The sequence below is a fragment of the Neoarius graeffei genome, chromosome 16 (assembly GCF_027579695.1).
Source record: "Neoarius graeffei isolate fNeoGra1 chromosome 16, fNeoGra1.pri, whole genome shotgun sequence".
Taxonomy (NCBI): domain Eukaryota; kingdom Metazoa; phylum Chordata; class Actinopteri; order Siluriformes; family Ariidae; genus Neoarius; species Neoarius graeffei.
This window is the reverse complement of record NC_083584.1, coordinates 41,383,901-41,407,897: the sequence shown is the minus strand read 5'-3', so window position 1 is coordinate 41,407,897 and position 23,997 is coordinate 41,383,901. Positions and strand designations below refer to the sequence as shown.

General features: G+C 41.6%; 1 protein-coding gene across 1 annotated transcript; it reads right to left on the bottom strand.

Moving 5' to 3' along the window:
* Nucleotides 1-16,243: 16,243 nt before the first annotated feature.
* On the bottom strand, nucleotides 16,244-23,868 carry utp23 (UTP23 small subunit processome component). Its single transcript, XM_060942096.1, has 3 exons — nucleotides 23,503-23,868; nucleotides 23,237-23,408; nucleotides 16,244-16,731 (listed from the first exon to the last, which is right to left on the bottom strand). Exons 1-3 carry the CDS (start codon nucleotides 23,688-23,690, stop codon nucleotides 16,327-16,329), a joined length of 765 nt encoding a protein of 254 aa, XP_060798079.1. The 5' UTR covers nucleotides 23,691-23,868; the 3' UTR covers nucleotides 16,244-16,326.
* Between the last annotated feature and the right edge of the window lie 129 nt (nucleotides 23,869-23,997).

Sequence of the window (23,997 nt, the reverse complement as noted above, 5' to 3'; positions counted from 1 at the left end):
AGTTTTTCAACAAATGAAATTTGAAATGTGTGATTTTTTTCCAAATTGCATGCCTTCAAGAATGTTGAACCCAGACCACAGGACTGATTCGCACCCTCAAACTTTGCTGTTAAGTTTTTTTGCTTTATAGCCCTTCATGCTTAGCATTCATTTTGAGTGCCAGAGTTACAGTACATGGGTTCATCAACCTTTCTGACACAGTCCCCAAACTGCTGGATCTGAGCTGATATGTGTGTGTGCATGTTAGTAGTTGTGATGAAAAGTGCGCAGGACAATAATTCTAAATGTACGTCTAGAGAATATAATTGAATTTTTTTTTTATTGCTTGATTAAACAATTTGCCAGACCAATAAATACATGAGATTTTATCATGGCGTCTGATGCATGATGTGTCCCAAATGAACTTTTTCATCAAAATATATAGTCACACCCAAAACAATCACAATAACTCACTACTGTTATCATTACTCTATAAATATAATACACATGCTCTTTTCTTTATGTTCAGCCAACAAAACGAGTATGTTCTAGTCTAGGTTTTAGATGTTGCAGCAGGAATGTGTCTAAGATCCGATGCTTAAGCAATTTATATATAACGAGATCATCTCAACTGATTTTATAAAATTATGAACACACCTTCTAATTCAATAGCTTTTATTTTTATGAATTAAAAGTCGCTTCATGTCTTAAAGTAATGATGGACGTCGTTTCTCTTTACTTAGTTGAGCGCTTCTTGACATAATATGGATTATTACAGATGTGGAATAGGGCTGTTTACTGTATTTTTATTATTATTTACTATTTACTGTTTGATCTCAGACACATTAAGAAGGCAAGAAATTGCACTAATTAACTTTTGACGAGGCACCTGTTAACTGAAAAGCATTCCAGGTGACGACCTCATGAAGCTGGTTAAGATAATGCCAATAATGTGCAAAGTGTCATCAGGGTTGGATACTTTGAAGAATCTAAAATATGAAATATGTCTTGTTTTGTAACACTTTTTTGTTCACCACATAATTCCACATATGTTCCAGATGTTATTTCACAGTTGATGTCTTCAGTATTGTTCTACAAAGTAGAAAAGTCACAATAGAGAAAAACCTATGAATGAGTAGGGGCATACAAACTTTTGACTGGTACTGTAAATAAGCAGAAATGTAATAACAGGTACTCACATGTGTATATTCTGATAAATCCATGTCCTGGATATTCTATTAGTAATGACTATATTGTGTGTTTGTGCTCAAATTAACCAAAGTCCCTGAAAGCACACATTTTGTCACCCATTAGAAAGGCTGTTTCAGTGAAATGGTAAAAAATGATTCACTTTAGTTTTCGAGTTTCGTTTTCATCACCTACTCCATATACAGCAGAGACGCACACCTGAGAATGTCAGGTGACTAAAATGTCTCGTGAGTGTAAATATGCAAAGTGTGTTATTTTAGCACATAATAAATCATAGTGTATCATAATGAAAGAAAAAAGTCTGACTAGCGAAGGCCAGGCGGCACGGTGGTGTAGTGGTTAGTGCTGTTGCCTCAGAGCAAGAAGGTTCTGGGTTCGAGCCCAGCAGCCGGCGAGGGCCTTTCTGTGTGGAGTTTGCATGGGTTTCCCCCAAAGACATGCAGGTTAGGTTAACTGGTGACTCTAAATTGAGCGTAGGTGTGAATGGTTGTCTGTGTCTCTGTGTCAGCCCTGTGATGACCTGGCGACTTGTCCAGGGTGTACCCCGCCTCTCGCCCATAGTCAGCTGGGATAGGCTCCAGCTTGCCTGTGACCCTGTAGAACAGGATAAGTGGCTATGGATGGTGAAGGCCAGCCTGGTCCCAGCTTTATGTGACATGAGTTCCACATCATGAACTCAATATCTATACTCTCTCTCTCACACACACACTCTCATGTATACTCATATACCTAGAGGATATTACACGATTGCGTGAAGATGTGAAGTTTATCTTCGAGTGGTGAACATATCCGCGAATGAGGGAAAATATTTTCAACACAAGAAGATAAACTTCATATCTTCGCACCACCGTGTAATGTTCTTTATATTATATGCCCTTACAGAAAAAACACATGAATTACCACGTGATCACATGTTACCACATGTGGTAACATGTGGAATACATGGTATCAGATTTTGTAACGTGTTACCATGTAGAGCACATGTGATTCACATAAAATTGGGCCAAAACCATATGTTTCCCATGTGCAAATAACATGTTTCCCATGTGCAAAACACATTTTCCACATATTTCACATGTGAGAAATCACATGTGAAATTCATGTGTTTTTTCTGTAAGGGTGGACACATCCACAAAAAAATACGCAAGTTAATCAAAAGAATTTTAATTTTGAACTGGTTCGCCATTTTGACAATGCGCATCAAGTCAGCTGGAAAACACTGGGAGTGACGCCATCGGAGTGAAATATCAGGAAATATGTCACTCAGAGCCACGATGCATTTCGTGTGAAAAATGTGAGTTTTACAAGACGAGAAGATCAACTTCATATCTTCAAACTAATGTGTGATTTTCTTTTTATTATATCGACACATTCACAAACAAAAAGTACCCAAATTGATCAAAACAAATCACTGATTTCTTCACGAGCGACATACCTATAGAGATTTATGTCACGGTTTTGGCTCTCCGTGTCCCGGATGGAGCTCGTATGAAAAATACAAGTGGCGTATTTCCCACGTCTATATCATATACACAGTGGAGTCCAAAATTCTGAGACCACATTGAAAATCTGTGATTTTTTGAAAAATAAACAAAAAGGAAAGGACTATTCAATATTCAAAAATGATCACTAATTAAATTTTTCAAAAATTTGTGAGTCTTATATCTTCCACTGAAACGTGTTCAGACTTATACTCCGATAGATTTGATCTAAAATGGATCATCAGCTTTTACACAAACCTGTGCACACAAGCACGCTATCATTAAAGCAAAAACGTGGATGTACCAAATACTAAGTTTCTGTTTTTTCGCTCAAGTTGCTGTCAATAATATAATTTGTAAAGAAAATTGTTGTATTAAATTCGAAATCAAAGCCAAACAAAAGCATTTTCACTAGTGCTGTCAGTCCTTTGGACCCTGCTGTATATATACACACATCGACTGAGTGACTGATTAGTGAAATAAAATTATAATAGCAGCCCGTCCAAAAGACCTTGTCAGACTGAGACCTGTGACAATAATCAGAACTCACAGTAAACAGCACTCCACCCGACTCTGAACTTTGTTCTGAAACCCACTCAAAAGTGATCCCCCCCCAGAATGAAGCCCCCACCCCTCCTGTATAATAATAATAATAATCATCATCATCATCATCATCTACTACGATATTCTCTGATATGCAGTTAGTAATACTTCATGAAATGATATGAGAACAGTGTGAACGAGAGCCTCAGTGTATCAGAAGGTTGGTTAAGGCACTGAACTACGGCGGCCAAAGGTCCTCTTAGACAGGGAGCGTGCTAGTGGACTGGTACAGACGTTAGAGTAGATGGATGAGCAAAAGAACATTTCTCCTGAATACGAGGAAGCACTGCTCCCCTCTGCTTCACTATCAGAGTCCCAGGACTGTTCTTCATATTCATCCAGCTCCTCCTCTTCCTCGCCGTCCACAGCACATTCCTGCTTCAGCTCCTGAATACCTGCGTGGAGGTCCATGAGCTGCCGGATCAGAGCCTGGTCCTGAGAGCGCATCTCCATCTGTAACAGCACAGGAGCCACACTCTGATGTTTCAGAGCCACACTTTCATCTAAATGTAGGATAAAACCATTTATTTACTGATGATTTATGACATTTAAATTGGGGACTCGGGATACTTTAAAGACACAAGTACATTGTTGAAACAATTTATGTTGGCAAGTCATGAGAAGAGTCATCAATTTAATCCGAGTCCAAGACTTGTGTACACTGGCCTGTAGCTTCTTACAGCTTCTTCGAACTCATCTAAGGATGATATTGTTGAGGGTGTGTGTGAGCTGAATGTGTCTGAAACCTTGAATTATAATGTAAACATTTTAAGAAGGTTTTTGACAAAAATGAACGCTATAAAGGTTAAGTACATCTCTAAAACTGGCATACAATCCAGGACGGGTCGAAGTGGTTACTGAAGACCAATGAATTTTATTAACATGCTATAGAATATCTGTGCGCTGTATTAGTACTGGAACACTGCAATTTCCCCCGGGATCAATAAAGTTACTATCTATCTATCTATCTATCTATCTATCTATCTATCTATCTATCTATCTATCTATCTATCTATCTATCTATCTAAAAGAAAGAAAAAATGTTTGAAGAATGTTTGAAAGTTCAAAAGAATGAAGGTTGAAAAGAAAGAAACAAAATAGAAAAAAAACATGTAAAGAAAGTTTGAGTGAAATAAAAAACACCTGAAAGAAAGCTACTGAGAAAGTTTATAGGAATGTTTGAGAACCATTCAAAAGTAAAAAAAAAAAAAAGCTTGAACATTTTTTGAAAGAAAGAAAGAAAGAAAGAAAGAACATTTGCAAAAAAAAAACAATTGAAAAAAACTTCTAAAAAAGTTGAAGAGAAAGTTCGAAAGAAAGAAAGATTGAACATTCAAAAGAAGGAAAGGAAAAAAATAAGTGGAAAGAATGTTTGAGAGAAAAAAAACAATTGAAAAAACTTCGAAAAAGTTGAAGAGAAAGAAAGAAAGAAAGAAAGAAAGAAAGAAAGAAAATTCAAAAGAAGGAAAGGAAAAATAAATAAATGGACAGAATGTTTGAGAGAAAAAACAATTGAAAAAACTGAAAAAGTTGAAGAGAAAGAAAGAAAGAAATTCAAAAGAAGGAAAGGAAAAATAAATAAATGGAAAGAACATTTGAAGGAACAAAAAATTGAAAAAACTTCTAAAAAAGTTGAAGAGAAAGAAAGAAAGAAAGAAAGAAAGAAAGAAAGAAAGAAAGAAAGAAAGAAAGAAAGAAAATTCAAAAGAAGGAAAGGAAAAAGAAATAAATGCAAAGAATGTTTGAGAGAAAAACAGTTCAAAGAACTTCTGAAAAAGTTGAAAAGAAAGAAAGAAAAATAAAATTTAGCAAAAAATGTAAAGAATGTTTGAGAGAAAAAAGAATTCAGAGAACTCAAAAAGTTGAAGGGAAAGACAGAAAAAAATGAATGAATAAAAGAAAAGGAAAAATAAGCCAAAAATGGAAAGAACGTTTGAGAAAAACAATTGAAAGAAATTCTGAAAAAAGTTGAAAAGAAATTTTAAGAGAAAGAAAGAGAGCGAGTGAGCGAGCGAGCGAGCGAGAGAGAGAGAGAGATGTAATTTCTATAGGGACAAAACTTCAAACCCCAGTTGAGTCAGATAAAACCTTATCCTCTCACTGGAAGGTCTCCGTTTCTCTGAGAGATGTGATGTGATGTGATGTGATGTGATGTGATCTCCGCCCACTACACGACCGTCACACTGCAGTATGTTGCATGTATTTAGCAAATATAACCAAGTGAAATTACATTCCGAATGTTTACAGTCTTTTTAATCCCCAGCAGACCTGAGGCAGGAACGCACGCAGCTAATATACATCAATATTTAACAGTCAGGGATTTTCAGCACAAAAGGATGCCTGAGCCGCAACTACACACATCATATAAGTGATCCCAAGGAAAACAAGTGTCTCTGTGTGGGATGGGAAGTGTGTGTGGTGTATTCCCAAATCAGCATGAAAAGAACACTGATGTCTGGAGTTTATTAAAAACCTAAAGCAAAGAAAAGCTCTCCCAAAGACAAGACATTGTTCAGATAACATCAAAATATAACATAAAGTGATGTGAAGTGTGTGTGTGTGTTTAAACTATTCCTGACTGACAATTTCTTTCAAATGCAAATGATTCCTTTATCCTTTATGAGGAACTGAAGCTTTCTAATTGCTTTCATTGTAAGAAAAATAATATACCAAATTCCAGCACATTCCAGACTGAGGAATGTCGGAACGGAAAGTTTTCCTGCCAACACCTTTTTAAATACATGAATTAATGAACTACAAATGCATTGAAGTTCATGGTCTGGCAGATGTACACTACCGTTCAAAAGTTTGGGGTCACCCAGACAATTTTGTGTTTTCCATGAAAAGTCACACTTTTATTTCCCACCATAAGTTGTAAAATGAATAGAAAATATAGTCAAGACATTTTTCTGGCCATTTTGAGCATTTAATCGACCCCACAAATGTGATGCTCCAGAAACTCAATCTGCTCAAAGGAAGGTCAGTTTTATAGCTTCTCTAAAGAGCTCAACTGTTTTCAGCTGTGCTAACATGATTGTACAAGGGTTTTCTAATCATCCATTAGCCTTCTGAGGCAATGAGCAAACACATTGTACCATTAGAACACTGGAGTGAGAGTTGCTGGAAATGGGCCTCTATACACCTATGTAGATATTGCACCAAAAACCAGACATTTGCAGCTAGAATAGTCATTTACCACATTAGCAATGTATAGAGTGGATTTCTGATTAGTTTAAAGTGATCTTCATTGAAAAGAACAGTGCTTTTCTTTCAAAAATAAGGACTTTTCAAAGTGACCCCAAACTTTTGAACGGTAGTGTATGATAAGTGGAAGTATGTGAGAAAACCAATTTTTTTAAAATGAGAAGAAATAACTTTCTTCTCAAACTTGTCTTGACTTTATACTCAATTGCGTGTGTTAGAGACGTTTTTCTTACATGTGTTTTTAGATTTCTTTGCCGCAGCCTCTGCAGTAGAACCATGACTAATATCCTACAGGAGGGAACAGAAAACAATGCTTGTTCTGCGCTCGCTTTTTACTTCTCCTGCTACGCAGACGTCTGAAAGCCTGGCCATGAGACTTTATTGGAAGTGATAGTCTTGGAGACAGGGAATGCACACGAGCAGCTCGAACTACACAAGCACAAACTCTGAGTAAAGATCATCGTTGTAGAGTTTTGGAGAAAAAAAACCCCAAGCAGTTCAGTCAAAGTTTACTCAAGACTCAAATATTTTGCATCCTTTCATTTTACAGATTTATTTGATGAACATAAACTTGGCACTTTTTTTTGCTCAACTTTCCATACACTGATATTTGTATTCAAATTATCAATAGATTTGACTTTATTGATATTTATATCAGCTTTAATTAAACCCATTCCATCCAAGTGTCCAATAAAATAGACTAATTACTCTTCCTATACACTAACTCAGTAATACAGCTAATAACTGATAAAGTTGAGCCGTAATTTTCCACCATTATACCAAAATTTTAATAATCACAGACCTCTTGGCTGTGACTTGACCGATAATGTCAATTTTACATAATTTTTTATTTTTTTGCAAGTATGCTGAAGATGCCATACCTGATTACATGCATGGCATCTGTGCTTTTGCAGTGTTTCTACAAGACAGTGATATCAACAGACCTCCATTTTCTTCAGCTTTTAGCTAATACACACTTGGTTTGTACAAGTCACTTAAAAATGACATCAGACTTGTACACGAGATGAAATGAACAAGATAAGCTTTTCAACTTTTTTTTTAACCAGTAGAATAACTGCACTTGAATGAAAAGAAGTGTCATCACAGCATTACAGTTATAACTTATGGATTGAAATTCTGTGAAATTTGACATTGAAATAGTTGAAGTGAAAACAGATTTTAAACTTCACTCTCAAAAAAAAAGTACATTATTGTACCTTTAGCGGTACAATGGCTTGTCACTGAAGCAGGACCTTCGAAGGTACTTATTGGTACCCTTTATATTACGGCTTGAGAATATATATGTATTTCTTATCCTAAAAAAGGTACACATTGAGGTCCACTAATGAGCCCTAGGGGGTACATTAGTGTACATTGTACCTTGGGGGACAGAAATTGGCTCGTACTGTACCCCTGTTTCTGACAACGTTGAGGAACTGAGCTACGGTTATGTAAGTCTGGACTTTTCCCTTCTCAAAACCACCTGATTACACTCACCGATTACTGTAATTCTCTACGTCGGATCATTGCGTCGAATTTCAACCCATCTTGGACTTTTCTCTAATTCTGATCTCGAAGGCTGACAAGGTCGTATTTGCTGTGGTCGAAGCAGTAAATGCTAAGTGACAATGGGGTTACTCTGTATTTATCCCATGGGAATGTTGCTGGTGAGACATTGTCCTTATGACCTCTGCATGTCAATGACAAGACCTACAATACCTTTTACTGCTTGGCAATAACCTCTCAGACAGGCAAGATGACCTCTGCTGTTGTTGAACTTTGAGGTAACTTGACCTCAGCCTCAAACTATAATAAACTCTTCTATAGTATACTCAGACCACCCCAGAGGTGTAGTTTGGTTCACCGAATTACGGCCGTACGCCATGTACGAGCAGGATACAGTTTACAGCACTGCATGTGAATTGACACCAGCGTTGGATTCAGTGATATAAAACGGAAAAATGTCTTCAGCTGAAAATGATTTTTTCGCCAAATCCAAAGTGCTGTTTCTAAATGGGCACGAACATCAACATAACATATGCATGAATAATAATTGGGCAAATAATTATAATCAACTGCAAAAAATGTAAAACTTTTCCCCCCCGATATTTGCAATCAAACACAAATATAAGCCTCACGGATATTCATCTCGTCATTTTCCAGATGTTTCTAATTCACAAATTACTCCTGAATGGAATTTATCAGATCTTACCAGCTCTCGTCTCAGCCAGGCCAAAGCACTCTCTATGTCCAGACGCCCAGCACGATCATGGTCTCTGCATGTTTCCTCTGTCAGTGGCTTCTCTCTGAAGATCACTGCTGCTCTGTAGTCTTCGAAGCTAGCTTCCTTACATGAGAAATCTCGAAGTCTGGTCAGGACTACTTCCATTCTCTTTGGATTACTTCTTGAAGAACACTGTCTTGGCTATTGCTGTATTATTGAGGGTATTACCTAAAGCACTTTCTCAGCTGGACAGCTTTGTCTTCAGTTTTTAGCTACTTTAAGAGCCCTACCACTTGCTCTAGTAAACAGAACTGAACTCTTGTTAGTGGTGGCTCTAGATTGGGCTAATGTTATGGACGAGCCCCTTCCCCTTCCTTGTTCCCAGCTCATTAGGAGCTAACAAGAATGAGCGAGCTGTGTGTGAGCATGACGTAGAAAGAGGGACGTCACCTCTATCGATTGTGAGACCCAGTGATGTTCTTGTTTACTCTTGTAGCATGTCTCGCACATATGGTTACTGGACGTGGGTATGGCGTTGTCATGGTTATGTGAGCAGTGCTCAGAGCAGTTGGCTGGTCATTGTCCTTTGGCAGAGTGGAATGCCGTTTGGTAGAGACGTAAGACACAAAAAGGAACTAATACGGAGCGGATAGAAACTTTACACAAATGAGAACTCACTTCTGATGAAGTTATGAAAAGCTCGAGATTGGAACTTGTATCTCAAGTGAATGTTGTGCTTTTTGTGACATCAGTATACCAAATCAGATTTGATTTATTTGCAGAAACTGCTCACAATGCTGTGACGTTGCTTTATGTAATCCATTGGTCTGTCTGTGTTGCTCAGAGCAACTTGCACAAATGAGGACAAAAATAACCATGATGCAATTAAGGCCATAATTAAAGCTGAATTACTCAAACCCTTTAGCTCAAACCAACAAAGAGCTTCAACATATCTGACGCCACAGAGCAGCAGCCGGCCTGAAGGAGCGGTGATTTAGGAGGTTCTGCCTCTGAATAGTGAACACTGAGACCAATGGCTCAGTCTAGCTTCAGGTCTAATAGCATTTGAGCAAAGTTGCATTCAACCTAAACTATATTGTCAAAAGTTTGTGGACACCTCACCATAATACTCATATGTGCTTTCTGAAGCTTCCTTTCCAGATTTAGTCCTGTTCCTGTTATAATAACATCCACTCTTCTGGGAAGGAATATAGACACTATATGGCCAAATGTTTGTGGACACCTGACCATCGCATCCGTATGCGCTCTAGGTGGTGGTGTAAGTGGTTAGCATGGGTGCTTCACAGCAAGAACGTCCTGGGTTTGTGGCCAGTGAGGGCCTTTCTGTGTGGAGTTTGCATGTTCTCTCTGTGTTTATGTGGGTTTCCTCTGGGTGCACTGGTTTCCCCCACAGTTCAAAGACATGTGGATAGGTTAATATGGGATGGCCTTGAGCGAGGCACCTAATTCCCAATTGCTCCCTGGGTGCTGTTAGCATAGCATATTAGATTAGATAGAACTTTATTAATCCCTTTGGGAGGGTTCCCTCAGGGAAATTAAAATGCTCTGGGTGTGTGTGTTCACTGCTTCAGATGGGTTAAATGCAGAAAGGAATTTCAGAGGTGTGTGATGAATAAAGTTGTTGTTCTTCTTAGATCCTATTTTGCTGTTATAATCACCTCCACTTTTCTGGGAAGGCTTTCCACTAGATTTTGGAGCAGGGATGAGGGGATTTGTGTTCATTCAACCATAAGAGCATTAGTGAAATCAGGCACTGATGTTGGATGAGGAGGCCTGGGGTGCAGTTCATCCCAAAGGAGTTCAATGGAGTTCTGGGGCTCTGTACAGGACACTCCAGTTCTTCCACTTAAACCTTCTTAAATCATCTTCATCTTTGGAGCTCGTTTTTTGCACAGTTGCATTGCCATGCTGGAAAAAGTTTGGACCTCCTAGTCCAAGTGAAAGGAAATCTTAAAGGTCATAGGCAAGGGTCGGAGGTGAAACGTAGAATATCAACTTTATTGTCTAGAAGAATGACCCAAAAAGTGAATTCAATCCTCCCAGTGTCTAATTTGCACCCTAAAATTGAATAAAACGGTTAAAATATACTGTTTTGCCCAATTTCCGAAGGTTTGTTTACATTTCACTTATGCGCACTTTCACCATCAGGGGGCCGTCGTCATGACGTCATTCAAGCCAAACAGACTGGGAGCAGCTCTGTGTTTACTTGCGAACCGAGCACACGTGTACGGACTTTGGTCGTGAGAGGTTGTGTAAAATGTCTGAAAGCGATAGCGATTTTGAAGTAGGAACTCTCCACATTGAATATCGAGAGGCGAAACCATATACATATGAACCTATGGCCGTTGCGAAGCAGTTGGTGAATGTGGTTCACTGGTTTGACCGTGCGGCCTCGGAATCGGACAGCGACTCGGCCGACTCTGATCGCGGTGACCCCGGACCTCAACAAGACTCGCGCCCAAATGATTTATCCTGGTAGTTATGATAAATTCTTACTTTCGTCGTGATACTAAATAAGAGCCCTTTTGAAGAATAATTAAACCGCCCTCCCTAGTGGATATAGGGAACAATTACTGGACAGTGCGCCGGTAGGCCACATTAGCCTGCCATCCATGGCATAATACTATTTATAGCCGACTCTAAGCAAGGAAATATCCCTTTGTCTCATTTCCACAATGATTGTACAGGATCCCTCAGGATTCTTGACTTGTCAATTGCAAGCAAAAGTAAAAACGTTTATCTCCAATCTTCTCCTTTTTGCTTGAGCGTAGCTGCTCCATTTCTTCTTTGACTGCTTGATTTTGTTTCACGCGCACAATCCACTCTCTCCGCCTCATCTCTTCCGGAAAAAGCCAACCCGCTCGCTCCGCCTCTTCTCCTTTTTCGGAAAAAGCCAACCCACTCTCTCTGCCTCTTCTCCTCTCTCGGAAAAAGGTAAAAACTTCTTCCTGAACCGGTCCCGTTGTTACAGTTCACTGCACAACAATAAGGCATGGGGTTTTTCTTTGGAAATTCCTGAACGCACGTCTGCACTCAAGCCGAACGGCAATGCAAGTAAACGGAAGTGGACTCAACTCAAGCGGTTTGTTTGACTTAAATGACGTCACGTGCCGAGTGGTCACGAAAATAGCCGAACAGAAATGCGCCGCGATCCGCGCTAACTTATTTTAATTATTACTTATTAACAATACTTCTTGGGACCAGAAGAAAATTACAGAGGGTTTTTTAACATATAAAGTTTCAAATGTGCATAAAATTAAAACCGTTGCCTATGACCTTTAATGGTACAGAATACAAGGGCATCCTATATAATTGCATGCTTCCAACTTTGTGGCAAAAGTTTGGGGAAGGAACACATATGGATATGATGATCAGGTGACTGCAAACTTTTGGCCATATAGTGTACAGATTCCTTCCTACTTTCAGCCCTGTAGTATACTGTATATGCAATCTCAAATCTGCTTTCGCTGTCTGTTTAAAGAAATATTATCACGATTTATCTCATATCATTAAATCAATGACATAAAAACAATACATTTTTTTTTACAAAATACAACTAGCAGTATTATAAATTATCAACCTGCATATACAGGGTTAGTCAAAATTATGTTAACACTAATGGATTATTTTTCTCCTGCAGATAGACGTATGCCATGAGTGACAGATGAAATGGTACTGTTGCTCACTGGTTTTTGTGTGTTGAGCATGATGGCGAACAGGTTGAGACCGTCCTGTAAATCATCTTGCACATATGATGTATGTTTTGTGAATAAATGGTTTTCTACCATTTAAGTGTTAACATAATTTTGACTAACCCTGTATTATTTAAAGTTCATGTCAAGGCTACAATGAAACTCATCTCATCTCATTATCTCTAGCCGCTTTATCCTGTTCTACAGGGTCGCAGGCGAGCTGGAGCCTATCCCAGCTGACTACGGGCGAAAGGCGGGGTACACCCTGGACAAGTCGCCAGGTCATCACAGGGCTGACACATAGACACAGACAACCATTTACATTCACACCTACGGTCAATTTAGAGTCACCAGTTGACCTAACCTGCATGTCTTTGGACTGTGGGGGAAACCGGAGCACCCGGAGGAAACCCACGCGGACACGGGGAGAACATGCAAACTCCGCACAGAAAGGCCCTCGCCGGCCACGGGGCTCAAACCCGGACCTTCTTGCTGTGAGGCGACAGTGCTAACCACTACACCACCGTGCCGCCCCACAATGAAACTGAATCCACTTCATGAATTATTTTATGTGATATGGTTTCTTAGCTCGGGCGGCATGGTGGTGTAGTGGTTAGCACTGTCGCCTCACAGCAAGAAGGTTCTGGGTTCGAGCCCAGCGGCCATCGAGGGCCTTTCTGTGTGGAGTTTGCATGTTCTCCATGTGGGTTTCCTCCGGGTACTCCGGTTTCCCCCAAAGACATGCAGGTTAGGCTAATTGGTGGCTCTAAATTAACTGTGAATGGTTGTTTGTCTATGTGCCAGCCTGGCGATTTGTCCAGGGTGTACCCCGCCTCTCGCCCATAGTCAGCTGGGATAGGCTCCGGCTCACCTGCGACCCTGTAGGGCAGGATAAGCAGCTACAGATAATGGATGGATGGTTTCTTAGACCAGTTGTTTAATTTGTTCTTTTTTTGGATTTTATGAGTCCAGATTTTACACACAGTGCTGTCATTAAAACAGGTCTCACATGGTACTCTAAGCTGACCATTAGAGGCCTCTAGTGGACACTTAAAGCCTCGAGATATGAACCATTTTTCAACACAGTTGGCTTCGTCTCAGCACCACGAATAAAAAGTATCACTTTCCTTGTAAAAGTCAGGCCTTTTATATTATTCAACTGATGGAAGCGTACTGCTCTCTTTGTGACAGTCCTTGCTGCTTTTTGACTGAGTGACAGGTACAATACACTCACCGGCCACTTTAATAGGAACTTGTTCTTGATTCTAAGATCCCTGTTCTTGGCTGCAGGACTGGAACCCAGTGTGCTCTTCTGCCGTTGCATGCTGAGATGCTTTTCTGCTTATCATGGCTGTAGAGTGTGATTATACAAATTACTATATCCTTCCTAGCAGCTCGAAGCAATCTGGCTATTTTCCTCTGATTTCTCTTATCAACAAGGCGTTTGTTTCCACCCACAGAACTGTCGCTCACTCAGTGTTTTTTGTTTTCCGCACCATTCTGTGTAAACTCTAGAGACTGTTGTGTGTGAAAACCCCAGGAGATCAGCAGCTTCTGAAATACTCAAACCAGTCCAACACCCATGTCACAGTGAACATCACAATGTGAGATCACAATTTTTCCCGGTCTGATGTTTGAAGTGAACATTAAGTGAAGCTCTTGATCTGTAGCTGCATTATTTTATGTATTATGCTGCTGTCAAGGGATCGGCTGATTAGAGAACTGCATAACACACACGCTGTTACTCAACACGAGTATAACACATAGGAATAACAGTTCGACAGGCATATTTACAAATCGTCCACTTTTGACTGATCGTGTCTTCTTTTTTCTCTTCTCCTTTCATACTTCTTCCTTTTCTCATCTAATTTAATGCAGGTGTTACGCACCAATTTTCTCCACTCAGTCCTGATGGCAGCCTTTCTTTTCCATTCATTGATGACATCTCTACATTTAAGGGCATAAACCAGCAGGTGGTGGCACGGTGGTGTAGTGGTTAGCGCTGTCGCCTCACAGCAAGAAGGTCCGGGTTCGAGCCCCATGGCTGGCGAGGGCCTTTCTGTGCGGAGTTTGCATGTTCTGCGTGGGTTTCCTCCGGGTGCTCCGGTTTCCCCCCAGTCCTCTTTAAATGATACATTTTCTCAGTTTAAACATTTGATATGTCATCTATGTTCTATTCTGAATAAAATATGGAATTTTGAAACCTCCACATCATTGCATTCCGTTTTTATCTACAACTTGTAGTCTGTCCCAACTTTTTTGGAATCGGGGTTGTAACTATTGCTCTGTCCGTCTGTCTGTAAACATTTTAGTTTCTGGAGCATAACTCAAAAACTATTATGAATTTTTTCATGAAACCTGACAGTTATGTTAAGTGCCTAGAGGAGTTGTCCCTTTTGACATTTCTGTGATTTTTTTTCCATGTTTCTATGGCAACCAGTTCAAGTTAGGAAAATTTGGAGTAGGGTTTCATGTGGGGGCCGGAGGGATATGTACTCTCCTGATGACTCTTCTTCTTATTTAGTTCAAAGACATGCAAATTCGGTAAAAATACCCAGCCGCTGGGGTTGCACAAGACAGTGCGTACTTAGTGCCTGTCCCAAGCCTGGATAGATAGAAGGCCCAGTGTAAGATTAGCATGAGCTAAACTGGTTATTAACCTTCTGAAAATAGTCTAATTATTATCTATATCACATTCAATATAAAATGATTCTGTTCACATTTAAAGCACTCCATGGCTACGCTCCTCAATATTTCATGGAATTACTTCAACCCTACTCTCCCATTCGCAGGCTCAGATCTTCATCCTCTGGTCTGTTGTCTGTCCCCAAAGTTAAACCCTCCATCATGGGTTCCAGGGGATTTAGGGTTGCAGCTCCCAAGCTGTGGAATTCCCTCACTCACTGGCTTCAGACTTGGACATCTCTTCCCAAATTAAAAAAATAATCTCACATCTGGTCTCTTCTCTCACTCTGTTATCCCTCCTCCTGATATCTCCTTTCCTAATCAATCACCGACTGTTCGATCTTTTTCAATACGTTGAAAAATGCAACTTGTGCAAATTGTCATTTTGTTTTTGGTGTCTTCCATCAGTCATGTTTTCTCGAGGTTGATTCGCTTCTCTTTCTGGAGTGCCATTATTTTGTAGCGGATCCTTAGTTTGGCGAAAGACGCTATATGAATTGAACGTAGTTGTTGTTAAACACCGAAATCTGTTCTTACAGCCCAAAAGGAAATCTCATCTCATCTCATTATCTCTAGCCGCTTTATCCTTCTACAGGGTCGCAGGCAAGCTGGAGCCTATCCCAGCTGACTACGGGCGAAAGGCGGGGTACACCCTGGACAAGTCGCCAGGTCATCACAGGGCTGACACATAGACACAGACAACCATTCACACTCACATTCACACCTACGGTCAATTTAGAGCCACCAGTTAACCTAACCTGCATGTCTTTGGACTGTGGGGGAAACCGGAGCACCCGGAGGAAACCCACGCGGACACGGGGAGAACATGCAAACTCCGCACAGAAAGGCCCTCGCCGGCCACGGGGCTCGAACCCAGGACCTTCTTGCTGTGAGGTGACCGCGCTAACCACTACACCATCGTGCCGCCCCCAAAAGGAAATACACGAGCATTTTTTTATTCTACATGAAACGGACAGTACTGTGTTTTAAAAACTGTAAGTGGCCATAAGAGGAGAAAAGTCGTCAAACGCAGCCCACGTGCAAAAATGATCGAGCAGAACATTTATAATGATCTTTATCTCCACCTTGTGGTGGTCATGGGACATGCGCTGCCATATGGGTTCTGAAAAAGTGCAACATCAGAATCTTGATTCAAGTTTTATTCAAAAATCTGACTAGTAAAAAACAGTGGGATTCTTATACAATCAGCTGATATACAGAAGATGTGTCATGACTGAGCACCGGAAGGGTTTGGGTTCACACTAACAGACGGCCCAGGAGCGCTCCTCTTCCTGTGCCTGCTCCTCTTCTTCTTCTTCTCTCCGTCAGTCTGTTTGGGTTGCTGTGGCATTGGTTTCTTCTTCTTTTTCAAACAGCTGAGAGGGTTCGGGTTGCCTGACTTTCTCTTGCGTTTTTTCCCCCGCCGCTCCTCACCGTCCTTACTGAGGCCCTGCTCAGCTTTGAGGCTCTGCAGGCTGTGCTGGTGATGAGGACTCACGAGCTCTCCCAGCTGCACTGCTTCCACATGCTTCACTGAACATGCTGACGGTTTGTCTAACACCATGGTGTTGAGGATAATGTAGATCAGGGGCACACCGGGGATCTCCATCAGCGCTGTAGTCAACTCTCTGTCCTGTAAATGGAGATCAGAATGTCGGCAATTTTACATTTCAGAACCATAAACCATTCAGGTCCATTTGAAGGCAAAGCACCATAGGTAAAAATGGTTGTTTTTTACCCCCCTCCAAATTATCAAACGAGTTTCAAATTTTCCACATTTATAGATTTTCCAAGCTTCCACAATGTAATGTGAGAAGAAATCAACAAGTATTAATATAATATATTTATACTTTCAGCCCAAATCCATTAACCGCAACTGACATACAGTGGTGCTTGAAAGTTTGTGAACCCTTTAGAATTTTCTATATTTCTGCATAAATATGACCTAAAACATCATCAGATTTTCACACAAGTCCTAAAAGTAGATAAAGAGAACCCAGTTCAACAAATGAGACAAAAATATTATACTTGGTCATTTATTTATTGAGGAAAATGATCCAATATTACATATCTGTGAGTGGCAAAAGTATGTGAACCTTTGCTTTCAGTATCTGGCGTGACCCCCTTGTGCAGCAATAACTGCACCTAAACGTTTGTGGTAACTGTTGATCAGTCCTGCACACCGGCTTGGAGGAATTTTAGCCCATTCCTCCGTACAGAACAGCTTCAACTCTGGGATGTTGGTGGGTTTCCTCACATGAACTGCTTGCTTCAGGTCCTTCCACAACATTTCGATTGGATTAAAGGTCAGGACTTTGACTTGGCCATTTGCATGACCCACCTTCTCTCGAGATTCAGTTCATGGACAGATGTCCTGACATTTTCCTTTAGAATTCGCTGGTATAATTCAGAATTCATTGTTCCATCAACGATGGCAAGCCGTCCTGGCGCAGATGCAGCAAAACAGGCCCAAACCATGATACTACCACCACCATGTTTCACAGATGGGATAAGGTTCTTATGCTGGAATGCAGTGTTTTCCTTTCTCCAAGCATAAAGTTTCTCATTTAAACCAAAAAGTTCTATTTTGGTCTAATCCGTCCACAAAACATTTTTCCAATAGCCTTCTGGCTTGTCCATGTGATCTTTAGCAAACTGCAGATGAGCAGCAATGTTCTTTTTGGAGAGCAGTGGCTTTCTCCTTGCAACCCTGCCATGCACACCATTGTTGTTCAGTGTTCTCCTGATGGTGGACTCATGAACATTAACATTAGCCAATGTGAGAGAGGCCTTCGGTTGCTCAGAAGTTACCCTGGGGTCCTTTGTGACCTCGACGACTATTACACGCCTTGCTCTTGGAGTGATCTTTGTTGGTCGACCACTCCTGGGGAGAGTAACAATGGTCTTGAATTTCCTCCATTTGTACACAATCTCTCTGACTGTGGATTGGTGGAGTCCAAACTCTTTAGAGATGGTTTTATCACCTTTTCCAGCCTGATGTGCATCAACAATGCTTTTTCTGAGGTCCTCAGAAATCTCCTTTGTTCGTGCCATGATACACTTCCACAAACATGTGTTGTGAAGATCAGACTTTGATAGATCCCTGTTCTTTAAATAAAACAGGGTGCCCACTCACACCTGATTGTCATCCCATTGATTGAAAACACCTGACTCTAATTAACTGCTAATCCTAGAAATTCACATACTTTTGCCACTCACAGATATGTAATATTGGATCATTTTCCTCAATAAATAAATGACCAAGTATAATATTTTTGTCTCATTTGTTTAACTGGGTTCTCTTTATCTACTTTTAGGACTTGTGTGAAAATCTGATGATGTTTTAGGTCATATTTATGCAGAAATATAGAAAACTCTAAAGGGTTCACAAACTTTCAACCACCACCGTAACTTTTGTCATACATTTTCATTGCAGCCAGAAATGTTTTTATCTACTTTTTTAATCTCTTGATGTTAAATCACACATTGTAGAAAAGCTTACTTCCTGAAACATAACACAATGTTTTATTTTCTATCAGCGTGTGATACTGCACAATAATGGCACAGGTGGTGCAGTGGACAATGTCAGTCCCTGTTCGATCTTGAGCTTTGCCTGTATGGAGTTTGGTGTGTTCTTCCTGTGTTTGTGTGGAGTTCCTCTGGGTTCTCTGGTTTCCTCTCACCTCCCAAAAACATGCTCGTATATGGTATGGATCGGCAACTTTAAATGGCCCCTAAGTTTCTGTGTGCGCGCGCGTGCCATTGTGCCCCTGGGATAGGCTTCAGATCCACCATGACCCTAACCAGGATCAAGCACTTACTAAAGATGAATGAATGAAAAATCTGTTGTTTTTCCTGGAATGCTCTTGGTTACTCATGGTAAACCCTTGGTTACTCTTGGTAAACCCGGAAGAAGGAGAATTACGAATCCTTATGCGCCTCGCCTCATCTATACGCTCTTGCCAGTATCTGTTGGCGTTGTCGGTGACAACAAGCCACAGCACCAAGACCAGCAACACTAACGACTCCATGTCTTCCATGTTTATTGTTTACTATCCGGGTCGTGAGACTACCACTTAAAAGATCACTGATGTCACTGTTTGCGCCGCCTAACGACATTACCTGACGTCCACCCACTTTCGCTAACTCCACCCAATGTGTCCACCCACTTCCAGCCAGCACGGTTCAGCGCGGTTGTAGTCGAAATGCAACTCCAACAGCCCCACTCAGCTCGACTCAGCACGGCACGGCTCAGCCCAACTCAGCCGCGTTGGTAGTGGAAAAGCGGCAATTGTTTACAGAATCTATGCCGGAAGCGCTTCATTCACTAGAAACATTACGAACATGGAGCAGCGGTAAGCCTTTGACACAGCGGTAGATGCTGTATTGAAAGCATTCAACGGGAAGTTCTCATTGAAAATGGAGCAAAGAGCAGCCCTGGAGGTATTTATCTTCTTCCTGTTACTCAAGCAGTTTCCGTCGCGTCACATACGTCAGAGGAAAGAGTGATGTGATTGGTTTAAGCTTTGTCACAGCCTTTTCTGGCTTCGACCAGTAGCAAACAGGCATTTCAGGGAGGCGGGTCAACCACGCGCTTTGGAAAACGGTTGGGCTTAATATCTTTGCCAGACCAAATGCTCGCAGAGCTTTGAAGTTGCGTTAGCCAGACTAGGTCACCAATCCATCATGGGACAAACGAACCATTCACACTCACAGACAATTTTGAGTAGCCAGTTGAGCTAATCCGCATGTCTTTGGACTGTGAGGGGAAATCGGAGCACCTGGAGGAAACCCACGCATGTATGAGGAAAACATTCAAACTCCACACAGAAAAGCCCCAATTGACTGTGAGGTTTGAACCCAGAACCTTTTTGCTCTGAGGTGGCAGTGTTAACCACTGCATCATCGTGCCACCCTGAAATGTCCATAGCAGCATTTAAATAAGAGTTGAATGCACCTGTGAAAATTATGGATTGTTGCATTGCATCTTATTTTATGATCTGTTGCAGATTTTAAATACATTTTAAAGGAAGTTGTATAATTTCTACAGGTTAGGTTCTGCGCGTCACAGAAAGAAAAAGCATTTTCTTTTCGCAGAGTCCACAGGAGAGCCGCCTCCATCCTCAGAGACCCCACCCACCCCCAGCACTGACTGTTCACACTTCTACCCTCAGGCCGGAGGTACAGAAGCATGACAGAAGAGCGTCAGACTAAAGAACTCTTTCTTTCCCACTGCCATCAGACTCCTGAACAGCTGACAGGAGTCTATAACCATGGACTACCTCCCTGTAAACTGCCCTCGACTGTTTACGTTTGTTTGCACATGACTGCCCTTTTTGCTGCTACATCCAATCATTGCCTTATTTTTGTATTACACTACCTATTTTGCACTACATTTACCTTTATTTTGTACTATACTGGGTGTTTTTTCCCCTTTTATTTTGCACTATATTGCCTTTACTTTGTATTATTTCTTCCGCCTATTTATTTATTTGTAATTGGCATTCATGGTGGACCGCAAACTAAGAATTTCATTGTGCAAGAGGACATGTCCTTACTGTGCATATGACAAACACTTGGAACTTCTCATCTCATTATCTCTAGCCGCTTTATCCTGTTCTACAGGGTCACAGGCAAGCTGGAGCCTATCCCAGCTGACTACGGGCGAAAGGCGGGGTACACCCTGGACAAGTCGCCAGGTCATCACAGGGCTGACACATAGACACAGACAACCATTCACACTCACATTCACACCTACGCTCAATTTAGAGTCACCAGTTAACCTAACCTGCATGTCTTTGGACTGTGGGGGAAACCGGAGCACCCGGAGGAAACCCACGCGGACACGGGGAGAACATGCAAACTCCACACAGAAAGGCCCTCGCCGGCCACGGGGCTCGAACCCGGACCTTCTTGCTGTGAGGCAACAGCGCTAACCACTACACCACCGTGCTGCCCCACTTTGAACTTGATTTTAACTTCAATAAAGGCACAGCAACATCTGCACTTCCTGAGTAGGATGAAGAGAGCCCACCTGCTCCCGCCCATCCTCATTACATTCTACAGAAGCACCACAGAGAGCGTTCTGACCAGCTGCATTTCTGTGCGGTGTAGAGACTGCAGTACCTCTGACTGGAAGAATGTGAGGAGAGTGGTGAGGACAGCAGAGAAAATCATCGGGACTTCTCTTCTCTCCATTCAGGACATTGCAACAAGGCGTTGCATGTCTCGAGCCAGAAACATCATCAGTGACCCCTCACACCTTCACTATGGACTGTTCTCCCCTCTGGCCTCTGGAAAGAGGTTCCGCAGCATTCGGTGCAGGACCACCAGGCCCTGTAACAGCTTTTCCCCCCAGGTCACCAGACTGCGGAACTCCAAACCTAAACTCTAAACTTCTATTTATAACTTGAACATTCCTAATTCCACAGGTCACTTTATACTATTGCACTTTATAATATTTTTGCTGTGGCATAATTTAAATTTAATACACTTCATACTTAATTCTGTGCTGAGCCGAACTGAAATTTCGTTCGGTGTACACTTGTCGCATACTGAATGACAATAAAGGTTGTCGATGTCCATGTCTTCTTTGGCCGTCCATCGTTTCGATGATGACTAATTGTTAGGTGATGCAGGAACACATGTGGGTCATGAGACCTGCCTTTGATCAGCATGGCCTCTGGCAACTGGGGCAGATGAAGTCTGAATTAGTCGCAACGGTATGCCGTCTCTCATGAACCCGGATGTAGTCTTGCACCATCAAGAATTCTTTGCCTTCTTGATGGTGCAACGCCATTTTCTTCAGTCAAGGGCCTGCCTTTCCAAGGTGAAGTCATCCACTCCAGCACTCTTCATGTGTCTTTTGAGGACATCCTTGTATCTCAGTTTCTGACCACCACATTTCCTCTTGCCAGTACTCAGTTCTCCATACAGGACTGCTTTGGGGAGTTGGTACTCAGGCATTCGCCATACATGACTAGCCCAGCGCAGTTGGGCGGCACGGTGGTGTAGTGGTTAGCACGGTCGCCTCACAGCAAGAAGGTTCTGGGTTCGAACCCAGCGGCCAGCGGGGGCCTTTCTGCGTGGAGTTTGCATGTTGTCTGCGTGGGTTTGCTCTGGTTTCCCCCATAGTTCGAAGACATGCAGTTAGGTTAAAGTGCATATTCTGGACCAATTTTGTGTTTTTTTTATATGAAAGTATGTCCCTTTACACACTCATCCAGAAGAGTAATTTTGCACAAGGCCATCTGTCTACAGCAGAAAATAAATAACAAAACACATCTGGAAAAATCCCAAGGGAGTCTGGAGCCAGAATCGTGACGTCACCTGTGGAAGCGCCAGCAGGCTGCGCGAGCTTTGCACGGTTTCAGTGCACAGCCTGTGTAGACCAAGCGCTCCCATTTCTCTCTCATTGTCCGGTCTTTTGGGAAACGATGAGTACTAATCCCATCAAGATTGGTGTTGCTACACCCTCCTACGATACATCTGTTAACCATTTTAATAATTACGCGATAACGAAGAAATTTGCAGAAAACCACCAGGTCGTTTTCTCATAAACAAACCAGCGCTGACGTAGGATTCAGAGGGAGGCGTCCCGCACGCGACGCCACGAAAATCAGTGTTTGCCGGGAAATCCAAATGCCAAGTTTTTTCAGAGGCGGACCAATTCGCCTCAAATGGCTTGATTTCAACTGAATTTTTCTGGTATTGCGCAAGGTAAAAAAAAAATTGTGCAAAATGTGACAGATATTTGACCAAAGTTTAATATAAAATAGGAGAATTACATTGATCTTGCTCCTGAATTTACCCGTGATATGCACTTTAATATGGGACGGCCTTGGGCTGAGGTGCCCTTGAACGAGGCACCGAACTCCCAACTGCTCCTCGGGCTGCTGTTATCACAGCTGCCCACTGCTCTGGGTATGTGTGTGCGCTCATTGCTCACGTGTGTGCGTTCACTGCTTCAGATGGGTTAAATGCAGAGAGGAATTTTACAAGTGTGTGATGAATGAAGTTGTGCTTTCTTTCTAATAAGGGCTTCGAGACTATCTATGTCTAATAAAATGTCAGATCACATGCATCTTTCAGGAAGAAAGGCTTGTAATCAAGACACCAGGTCTGTGGTTTGGTTTTACCTGCGTGGCAACGAAGTAGTGATGTGCATTTGTGCCTCCCAGCATGGACAGCAGGCACTGAGAGGCTGGAACAGGCTCCTTATGTTTACATTTCCTGGTCTGAAACCTCTGCAGGATTAATTTAGCTCCAAACAGGTCTTTTGAAAGGGTTTCAAGTTCCTTCAGGGCGCATCTGTGGAAAAGAGAGAAGAAAATTCATCTGAGGACTGAGACAGGCCATGAAGCACTGAACTCACTCATCCTATCCTGTCCTGTCCTGTACTTACTGAGTGGTGCACAGTTGAACTTCCCCCATAAAATATTTCGGCAGCTGCTCTTTGATTTGGATTTTATTCTTTAGCGCAGCCTGACAGAAAGTCCCGTCGATCAGGATTTGAAACGGTTCCCGAAAACCAAAGTTATATTTATAAAAACTGATCGTCTTCTTGACCTGCTTCTGTCTTTTAATCTTCATCCTGACTTCTCTAACTTCCTGATCAAACCGGAAGTGAATCTCCTCCAGTCAGTCAATGTCTTATTCTTTTAGCTAGCAAGACTTACTGAATAAACAAACCGGCTTTAAATATATAGCTATATATAAATCACTGAAGTAGAAGAAGAAGAAGAAAAAAAAATAGTACAGCAAAACCATTTCTATGCACTGAAAATACAACCAGCATGGTACTGCCAGTGTTACGGACAAACCGGACCGTATAGAAACACGATACATTAAATAAGCACTATCACAGAAACATGTGAAGTAAATCCGAGCCACATACAAA